We start from the raw sequence: 11432 nt of genomic DNA, 5'->3' as shown, positions 1-11432 counted from the left end.
GGTCGCAAAGTAGGTCCACATAATTCCCCACATGTACTCATCATAGAAACCAATCGAATCGTAGAACTGGGTTAAACGAGGATCCTAATGGTTGTACGGAGTAGTTTTCCCTGTCTTCATGGCGAAATCAAGTTATAAACTACCAACCTTGACTAATCTTCTTAAGTAACTGAAATCATCGCTGAAGACGATTGGCGCAGATACAAAAGCTGTTTCCATCTCCCCATCCAATTCAGGTCCGAGAAGGCGACTAAGACTGGAAACTGAAAATCTACATCTTCAGGTATTTTCCAGCAACTATCTTCTGAAACAACATTCACCTTAATTATAATAATAACCATTAAAGATCAATAGCCATATTAACACTGATAGTGTTCTCTACAATCAGTTAGCTCCAGATATACAAGCACAAGATATTTCAGCTGATGAAGTGGTGAAGGATAAGTAATCTAAAGCAGTGAAGGATAAAAAATTACAGCTCATGCCAAGCTGTTCACAGTTGGCAATTGTCACACTCTTTGTGTACACGTGAAAGTAGTGTTTGTGATTGGTCTATATAAATACTTGAGGATTGGATTCTGTGTCTGTAATGAAGTTTTAACTTCTTTGTAATAAAAAGAAAGAATTCTTTAATGAAAGATAAGCACACTGTTGTTATGGTATCAGACAGGGAAGGTTATCTTCAACCTGCAAATCCGATCCTCTCTTCATCAAATTTCAATCTTTTCATCTGATTCAATGTGTTCTTGAGAAGATTATCTTCTCAAATCAATCTTTCTTTTCTTTGAAATTCAGTTTTTCTTCCGCTGTTTTCTTGAAGAACTTCATACAAATTCTTTACAGTTTCTGCAACTACGGTACGATTCTCTACTTTCTTTCTTTGATCTTTTATTCTCCATCTTCAGATCTAGTTATTGTTTGTTTTTAATGGAGAATCCAACTGCAAATTCCTTCTCAAAAGTTCCTCTTCATCATCTTACTCATTTTGTTAACCTAAAACTTAAAGAAGACAATTACATTACTTGGAAGCATTTACTAAATCCAGTAATCCAAAAATATAAACTCATGAAGTTCTTAGATGGATCTTATCCATGTCCTGCTCAATTTACAAATAGACGAAATCAAGAAAATGGAATTGAGAATTCATTGTACACTGAATGGATGGATGAGGATTCTTTAATTATCATGTGGCTCAATTCAACAATCTCCGATACTGTTATTGCATACTTCTCCAGCTCTACTTCTTCTCATCAATTGTGGATCAGTATTGAAGATCGGTTTGCAAGAGCATCTTCTACCCATTCTATACAACTTCGAACAAATTTAATCTCATTAACTCAAGGTAATAAGTCAATTCAATCATTGATTAATGAGATCAAGAGCATTTCAGATCAATTGGCTGCTGCAGGAGAAGTGATCTCTGACAAAGAGCTTGTTGTTATCACTTTAAAAGCTCTAAGTCCTGATTATATTCCATTTGCCACTGCTGTGAGGCATAGAAGTCCACATGTGACTTGTGTTGAATTACATAATAACTTGCTTAGTGAAGAAGTTGTTATTACTGATAGAGCTAAAGCAGTGGAGAGTGAAACTGAGGCAAAAGCTTTTTTAGCTAACTCACACAGAGGTGCTTTTAGAGGATCCTACTCACACGGGGGAGGAGGTTATAGAGGCAGAGGTTTTTCTGGCAGATATCCTAATCCTACTATGTTCTCAAGATTTCAATCTGGCAGAGGTTATGCTTACACTCCACCTGCAGATCCAGTCTGTCAAATTTGCATTGAACCTGGACATCTTGCTGATGTATGTCCTCATAGGCTTCATTTCTCCTACAAAGGAAAGCAACCACCTGCCAATTTGAGTGCAGTGTTAGCTGTTGCTGACATATTTGATACTGATGAGTGGATTGCTGATAGTGGTGCAAACTCACATATTGCTTCTACTTCAACTGGTTTACAAGAGCTCACTCCTTATGATGGTGCAGAGGTTATAAAAGCTGCAAATGGTGAAGGTATGCCTATAACTCACCTTGGTTCTGCTGGTAAACATGTGCATGAGCATTCTTTCTCTCTTAGTGAAATTCTAATAGTGCCAAAATATTCTCACAATCTTCTATCAATTCATAAATTCACCTCTGAAAATAACTGCTCAATAACTCTTGATTCAACTGGCTTTTCTATGAAGGACTTGAGCTCTGAGAAGACTCTTTTCCAAGGTCCACATAAACATGGCCTCTATCCAATCAACTTCACTCCAACTACATATGCCTTATCTTCAACAATAACAAATCATACTCTTCTTCATAAGAGATTTGGTCATCCATCATTTCAGACTTTTCAGAAAATTTGTAGTCATTTCAATCTAAAGAATGTAGCTAATAAAACATTTACTTGCTTAGATTGTAAAGTTTGTAGAAGTCACAAACTACCATTTCAACTTTCTTTAAATTCTCCAAAACGACCTCTGGAGTTGTTGCATATGGACCTTCGGGGTCCTTGTCATGAACAGTCTGTATCTGGTTCTCTTTATTATGCTAATATAATAGATGATTACACAAAGTATTGTTGGGTTCTACCCTTAAATTCTAAGGCTGATTTTAAACATGCTTTTCATTCTTTTGTAACAAGAATTGAAAAACTTTTGTCTTGTTCTGTCATTACCATAAGAACTGACAATGGTGATGAATTCTTAAATGATTTTCTGCATTCCTTCTGTGATCAAAAAGGCATTACTCATGAACTGTCTTGTCCAAACACACCAGAACAAAATGGTGTTGCTGAAACAAAACATAAGCATTTACTGGATGTCACTAGAACTCTCTTGTTTCAGTCTGGTCTACCACCCTCTTATTGGGTTGACGCTTTACTTACAGCTAATCATCTTATTAACAGACTGCCAACTAGAGCAATTAAGTTTGTCGCTCCTTTTGAAATGTTTTTTCATAGAATTCCAGATTATGCTTTTCTAAAAGTTTTTGGATGCTCTTGTTTTCCATGGTTAAAGCCATATACTTCCAATAAAATTGAACCAAGGAGCAAGCACTGTGTGTTCCTAGGCTATAGTTTGCATCAAAAAGGTTATAGATGTCTAGACCCATCTACTGGAACTGTGTACATCTCAAGACATGTCACTTTCAATGAGACTTATTTTCCCTTTAAAGATGCTCTCTATACTTCAGTACCCATTCCTGAATTATCTGATGCTTCATCTCCTCCTCCTGCACAAACTATTCCTTTACAATCTGTTCCCCAGCCTTCATCTCTTCCTATCACTACCAATGCTCATCACATGACAACTAGGGGCAAAAATGGAATAAGAACTCCAAAATCATATTTTGCAACTAAACACCCTATACAACTTGCTTTGTTAGCTGCTTATGTTACAGTTCCTACTTGTATTACTGTTGCTCATAAACAAAAAGTTTGGAGAGTTGCTTCTGCAAATGAATTTACAGCCTTACAACATGCTGGTACTTGGTCACTGGTGGATCCTTCTGAAGCTCAACATATAGTTGGTTGTAAATGGGTTTTTAGAGTCAAGTACAAAGCAGATGGCACTATTGACAAACATAAAGCTATGTTGGTTGCCAAAGGATATCACCAACAACATGGCATAGATTTTGATGAGACTTTCAGTCCAGTTGCAAGGCCAACCACAATAAGGATAATTTTTTCTATGGCAGTCAGTTTGGATGGAAAATACATCATATGGATGTCAGCAATGCATTCCTTCATGGTGATTTGAAAGAAACAATTTATATGCCTCAGCCTCCAGGTTTTGTTGATCCTGAGAAGCCTAATCATGTATGTTTACTGCACAAAGCTATCTATGGATTAAAAGAGGCCCCTAGGGCATGGTATGAAAAGCTAAGTGCAACTCTTTTGGGTTTAAAATTTCAGAATTCCAAAGCTGATCCTTCTCTCTTTGTGCATCATGATGGCTCACACATCACAACAGCTCTCATCTATGTAGATGATATTTTGCTTACTGGCTCTTCACCAAGTTTCTTGCAATTAGTGATTTCTCATCTTCAAACAAAGTTTCCAATAAAGGATATGGGAGATGTTCACTATTTTTTGGGACTTGAGGTCAAAAGAGATTCAGAGACATTGATTCTTTCTCGAACTAAATATGTTGTTGATTTGCTAAAAAGATTCAATATGGAAGGTGCTAAAGCTTGTCAAACACCATTGGTTGCTTTTGAAAAACTGTCCAAGGATGTAGGAGATTTACTTGAAGATCCATATGAATACAAATCATTGGTTGGTTCTCTTCACTATCTTACATGGACTAGGCCTGATCTGTCTTATGCAGTAAACTTAGTTTGTCAGCACATGCAACATCCTAGAGTTCCACACTTGCTTGCTGCCAAAAGGATTCTCAGATATGTTAAGGGAACTCTCAGTTTTTGTCTAAAGTTTACAAAAGGTTCCACCTTTCTCTTGGGTTTCTCAGATGCTGACTGGGATGGATGTGTTGATGATAGGAGATCCATAGGTGGATATTGCATCTTTTTGGGTTCAAATGTAGTGTCTTGGTCATCTAAGAAGCAAACCACAGTTGCATATCCAGCACAGAGGCTGAATACAAGACTCTTGCTCATAGTGCAGCTGAGATTGTGTGGATTTGTTATCTTCTTCAGGATTTGCACTTCCCTATATCTGGTATTCCTAAACTTTCTTGTGATAATATCAGTTCTCTGTCTCTTGCTTCTAATCCAGTTCAACATTCCAAAATGAAGCATGTTCATCTGGACTATCATTTTATTAGAGAACTAGTACAGTCCAAAGCTTTAGATGTCTTCTATGTGAACACTTTGGATCAGTTAGCCGATATTTTTACAAAACCTCTTCATGGTCCAAGATTTATTGATATAAGGTCCAAGCTCAATGTCATAGATGCTCCCTTGAGCTTGAGGGGGGATATTAACACTGATAGTGTTCTCTACAATCAGTTAGCTCCAGATATACAAGCACAAGATATTTCAGCTGATGAAGTGGTGAAGGATAAGTAATCTAAAGCAGTGAAGGATAAGCAATTACAACTCATGCCAAGCTGTTCACAGTTGGCAATTGTCACACGCTTTGTGTACACGTGAAAGTAGTGTTTGTGATAGGTCTATATAAATACTTGAGGATTGGATCATGTGTCTGTAATGAAGTTTTAACTTCTTTGTAATAAACAGAAAAAATTTCTTAATGAAAGATAAGCACATTGTTGTTAAACCATTCAATAAAATGCGTCAGTAATATTCAAAGTAAATAACAGTTGAAAACATTGAACTTCCTCAATCTATTCGTATTGAGCCGAATTAACAGACAAAATAAACGAAATGCTTTAGTAATATTAAAAAGTAAATAACATTTGAAAACATTAAGCTTTCCATATTTATTTGTATTGAGATGAATTAACAAACAAAAGGAGTAATAAAACGTGTTTGGGTCAAGAAATGTGACAAATAGGGAGAAAAAGTTGAGAAAAAGAGTAGTATAGCTACTAATTCACAGAGACTAGCTTGACGATAAGATTTATTCTCATTTCATAAGATAATTTCAATGGGTGGGAGACCATTAACATGAGTTGACTTGACTAACTTAAACTTTGATACTACGGCAGATATAAAGTCTTGTGGCCTTGATCTGTATTTGCTTCACCACTGTAACAACCGGTTGCTCCTCCTCATCTGTAAGTACTAATGCTGCAACAACACCTCAAACTAGCATTCTTGAATGACCCAGCAGTTCTAATTCATCAACACCATAGTAAGTATACCAATAATTCCGTCTCATACAACCTTTCCGAAAAATATCATGATCCGACAACAAGTTCTATAATCCTTCTATCAAAAAACAATTTATCAAGTTTAATATCTTTGCATGGAAATAATACTGAGCAGCTTCTTTCACAATTCATTATAGAAACTTAAGCTTTTAACTACGTTCACAAATATCACCACTACCATCTTCACTTTCAACAATAGATCAATCTTGGGCACTCAAGATACTAGTTGACTGCGTGCACCATGAGGCGTCAACGGAAGTTTTAGGCTAACACCAACGAAATGAAAAGGCATTGTATCAAACACCTTTCCTGCAATGAACTAAGTTACAGAATTAAACATGCAGACAACAAAATATGTGATCTATAAACTGGCAGCAAAAGATTTCAACAGTAACAGAGAGTTCTGAGCCAGAGATCCAATATTTGACAGTCTCATTATTTGAGAATCTAAACTTAATCAACTGTAACAAATACTGCAAATCTAAATAATAAATAGGTGCTGAGTTATCATGGTGCCTACAAATACAATATTGTTCCTACTAACGAAGGAACTAAGCACTTCCATATGCATTGTGATTACAATTGCACTATAACGATTTACTTTCAGTTACCATACTGACTGTCAGTAAAACTTCTATCAAAGAATATCGCAGGGACCACAAAAAAAGTATTTTTATATGGAGGTCTACCTTAAATAGGTAATTCATTTCTTCTTTTAGTATGCTTAGGGTAAATATATACATATGCATAAGAATCACAAATATCACAAAAACGTACCTAGGTAAATATACGTACTATTTAAATGATGTTTGGATTTGGTTTCTTTCCCCATTTTTGTGTGTTGTGTTCGGGAAGGACTTAATGTGGAGAGCTATTCCCTATGATGCCCATGTAGTTTTATTTTTAGTTGCCAGTTTACCAAATAAGCTTAATACCGTACCTGACAATATATGTACTCAATCAACATTGCAGATGAATCAAAAGTGTGGAGTAAATAATCAGTGCCTCATCTGATGATGCCCCTTAGGTGATCATATTCACCTAATGCTTTATACTTATGGTGATACAGTGATAATCTATCAAACTCCAACTAATTACAGTCATGGAGAAATCCATAGGGACAATGGATTTCACATTGTATATCGCATCGTAGTACCCTCCAGTTAGCCCTTCTTTGACCGACACTGATACAATCTTCATACCTGAGTTCCTTATCCAAGGAACTTATTGTCTTCGGCACTACACCATTTCCATGATTTTGTCACAGGCCATACCTGTTACTTATTTAATTTGTAACAGTTATAACCGTACCAATTAGGCCGTTATTAACAACTGGGATTGTATTTTGTAACGGTTTTATCTGTGACAAAACGCAGATACAGTCACATTTGAAAAGCGTTACAATGTCTAATACCCACAATTGCCCTAATTTTATGATAGCGACACGTGTCTTATTTGTCACATTTATCGTAACGGTTTTGACTGTTATTCCCTACTAACCACAATTCAGAGCTTGACACGGGTCTTTAAGGGTCACATTTACAGCAACGCTTATAACTGTTACTGAATCTTTGCAACGATTGCTCTGGCGACACGTGTCCTTTGTTGTCACGCTTAAAGTAACATATGTTATTGTTGCATTAATTTGTAACAGTTACTCAGAGGACACATGTCTTCCTTTTTTCACGTCTTATGATGACGCCTGTTGTTTTTTCTTCACAATTTGTGTCACAGTTATAAAAGTGACAAATTTTTCTATTACAATTAAATAAAAATGGGTAGCCCAGAACATTTTCATGGACCTGGACTTCCAGTTTACAGGCCTGTAATGCAATTAAAACTGAACTTGGAACCCAGGCCTGCAATTTCTTATTTTTCATCAGTTCATGCATTCTCAAAGAAGATTCATACATTCATTAGGAATACAAGTACAACAGAATCGTTCCATTCGTTATGAAATTTAACCCAAAACTATTCAAAGTACAACAGAATCGTTCCATTAGTAATGCAGCCCTTCAATGACGCGTAATCTGTCCAGCATGTGCCTCGCCATCAAGCCTTCAGTATTTAAAAACCCAAGCTGATGAAAAAAATGGTATTCAAAAATCAATGACTGACATGATGACCGATTCAATCATTCAAGAAAGTGAAAACACATTGTTCTTTAAGATTTTATTAAGAGCAGTAATTGTACGCTGTCCTAGTGTTGGTGGCAACTGAAATGACTTGGTACAGGTTTGGCCACTCGGCATTACTGGAGAATAAGAGAAATGCTAGTCACTACTAACTAGGTAGCACCTAATCTAGGCTCCGCGTAATTTTCATCTAAATGTCAATATACAACATATCAAAGTCTTTTTGTTCGGGAAGGCTTACTACTCTTCTCAAACACTCCAACAATAGAAGGTTCACATCAGATTAGTATCACACCGCCCTGAAGTTATCTATCAGTGAAGTAATCTATTGCCTACATTCTGAAAAAACAGAAACTGACCATCTTGTACCATCTAAAGTAGTGATCAAAGTTATGATATAAAGATTCTTACTTGAGCCAAGTAGTTCACAGATTGCTCGCTGGCGGTGGAGGGCATCCATATTTCCAAATGATCTACCTTATCACTGTTTAAAAGAATGCATTACATTAGTGAGAAATCATAACCATGCCCGTGAGGCACTCATCATCCATGATATATATTTGTAAAATGCCCATCCCATTGAAATTCCAAATAAATTAGACAGTGCACATACACCATATGGCATTGCTCAGAATGATGAAGAATAAAATAAACAGGACGCTCAGAATCAACAAATAATTATATTGGTGAAATCAAAAATAAATCTACACTAGTTTTTTAACTTCTTTAGGAAGATGGTTGCGAAATAGCTAGGCCAAGAAAATTATTAACATACTCGATCTCTTCCTTGTTACTATATTATGCAGCCATACACCTGACTAATACTGTCGCTGTGAAGGTTAAAATTAGGAACAAGTTCATCAGGAAATGGTGGAAGTTCATAACCATACTCAGACCTATCAAAGCCTCCTCCAGAATCACCACCTTGTAATCGAAAGTAGAATAGAAAACTGGACTAACAAACATAATCTTGTAATGCAAAAGTATGAATGAATAGCAGATAAAACTTACATCGTGTCAGCCTTCTCCTCTATTATCTTGATAAATGCCTCAACCAAGTCTGCAGACGGACAATTTGTCTCAGTTATCTTGCAATGCTTTTGATTATTATTTCTTTGAGTAACTGCAGTGCCTACAAAAAGAAAGTTGGGGTAAAATTAAGTCTACAATGGTGGATCAGCGAAAACCAAATGGTGTTGTTTCTCAGTTCAAAGATAATCGGTAAGTTTAATCAATTACTTGATATATTACAACTTTGACATTTTTTTTGTGCTTTCTTCAGTTTTGGAGTTTAAGAGCTGGAGTTAGTGCTTTTCATATGTTATACTGAGAAACTTCAGGATTAAAAACAACCAATTTATGTTCCTTTATTGCATGCTACCAATGCAACTTTTTTGGAACAGGTTCTAAAGTAGACATGGATAAATCTATTGCGCAGAAGTTAAATACATACTAACACAGACCACACTTATTGGAAATAACAATAACAATTAAACAGATAGAGAATCTTAGTTAAAGTACATAGTTGTGTTATCCTGTTGAAATGCTAACCACATAAATCAGAGTTTGACAGACACTTGGTAACAAATGGTTGACTTTACTTTCTGAAACCCTTCTTTGTTAGATTATGCCTTCAACTTGTTAAAATATACAGGTTTTAGTATAATACCAGTACGTTAGTTTAATGAAGCTAACAACAGGGCAGTTGTAAATCCTCCCTATGCCAGCTCGAGCAAGGGAAGGAAAATACGTCAATGATAGACAGGGGAGTTGTTAATCCTCCCTGCCAAGCAAAATAAAAGAAAATACATCTCCTGGCCATTGATAGACAGGACACAAATAGCATACATAATTGCACATGAGCTACGCAAAGATATAACCATAAATGTAAGTAGACAAAAATTCTTACTTCTTCGCCAAGTATAGTTAACTGATCCATTTGGACCAGCTGCATGCCATAATGGAATACATAACTTCACAAACATTATTTTCGTTTAATATCAGGTATATCAGCTCTCTTCTTTCTCATTACCTGCTCCAAATAAATCAGTTTGGTAAGAAATTTCATTCGTAACAAATTAAACCCAACACATAGGATACAAAGGCTACTTTTTAATAGGACACAATACCAAATAAGCTCACATTATTAAATATTGTGGATCACACTGGTCCATGGCCATTGTTATCACGAGGTGACCGCACAAAAGTGGTCCTTCAATAAGTAGTTCTCTTAGGAACAAGACCTAATCCTTCCTCATTTAAGCTCTCTGACTCAGGCCAGATACCTACAATTTCAAGTATAAAACTCAAATTCTCATTCTCAACTCATAAAATTTCAAGGGCTAGTACATACTACAACTCAATAGGCTGCAAATTAATCAGGCAAACATTATAAAATCATGACCGACTTGCGAGTTACAAACTCTATTATCATGACAGACTTGCGCGAGTTACAAACACCTACGATTTATGATTTTTGGACTAATTCTTTGTATATATCCACAGGTTTCTTTGCAGTTTATGCAGGTATACAAATGTCACAAAAATGCATTCCTGGTCAAATTTAATCATTTTATAAGATTGCAGAGCTTACTCCACAACTTCTAAATATTTACCTCGTCAAAATGGAGAAACATGTGGACGATGAGATAGATGAACAGAAAGATCCTTCCAACCTGATATAAAACAAACTTGCTACAGTCAAATATCGATCATGCCACTACAAAGATCTTTATGATAACTGCAAACTGAGGTATAAAAACTTCAAAGGCCGCATATGCTTGCATCCGTCATTATGAGATGGAAAGGAAATTAATGTCAAGCAATGTGAGGGAACACCCACCAACTGCAATAGCAGAACTTAAAGTTTAGGTTTTATATGCAATTAGAAAAACATTTCGTAAACTCTATACAGAATAACCGCTTTAAAAACATAGTATTCCCTAAGAGGGTAAAGAGCACCAGCCAAGACAGGAACATAGCAATGCGATTAAACATGTAGAGTTTAGAGCCCTTTTGTCCATCCAAATCCAAGTACCTGACAAATTTGGTTGACAAGGCAACAATAAATTGGTGAACATAATCATTGTAAAAGTGAAGCATACAAAGTTAGGTTATTGAAATTTACCATCTTAAATTGACTAATGGAGTCGTGCATTCTGAAAATAGAACCATCAATATGTATATTTGTCCTTCGCCACTTATAAGTGAGAGAAGGATCGAAAACATGGAATGTCGACGATCACGTCAGGTTAGGATTTAATTTCCATGAGTTGGTTGTACAACGCAGCACCGACTTTGAGGGACGCCCAAGAATGAGTAGTATGGAGTTGGTTAATCTTACTTTTAAAAGAAAAAGTAAGGGATTAGTAAATACAATTACTCTTCTAAAGATATATATAAATCGAGTGCAAATCAAGCTTACCCCGGAGATGTTTTGAATCAACCATGTGCCTGTAAAAAATAGCACACCTTTTTCCCTCTTCCTTTATCCGGGCTTGGGACCGGCATTGCAAT

The 11432-nt window shown here is 36.0% G+C and overlaps 1 protein-coding gene across 1 annotated transcript; it reads right to left on the bottom strand.

Annotated features, from left to right (window-relative positions):
- Nucleotides 1–7780: 7780 nt before the first annotated feature.
- Nucleotides 7781–9901, bottom strand: LOC113294520. Its single transcript, XM_026542913.1, has 4 exons — nt 9826–9901; nt 8928–9048; nt 8328–8400; nt 7781–7861 (listed from the first exon to the last, which is right to left on the bottom strand). Exons 1-4 carry the CDS (start codon nt 9899–9901, stop codon nt 7781–7783), a joined length of 351 nt encoding a protein of 116 aa, XP_026398698.1.
- Nucleotides 9902–11432: the final 1531 nt, after the last annotated feature.

This window comes from Papaver somniferum, chromosome 7 (genome assembly GCF_003573695.1).
Source record: "Papaver somniferum cultivar HN1 chromosome 7, ASM357369v1, whole genome shotgun sequence".
NCBI lineage: Eukaryota > Viridiplantae > Streptophyta > Magnoliopsida > Ranunculales > Papaveraceae > Papaver > Papaver somniferum.
Note: the sequence above shows the minus strand (reverse complement) of the source record. Positions and strands in the feature narration are given on the sequence as shown.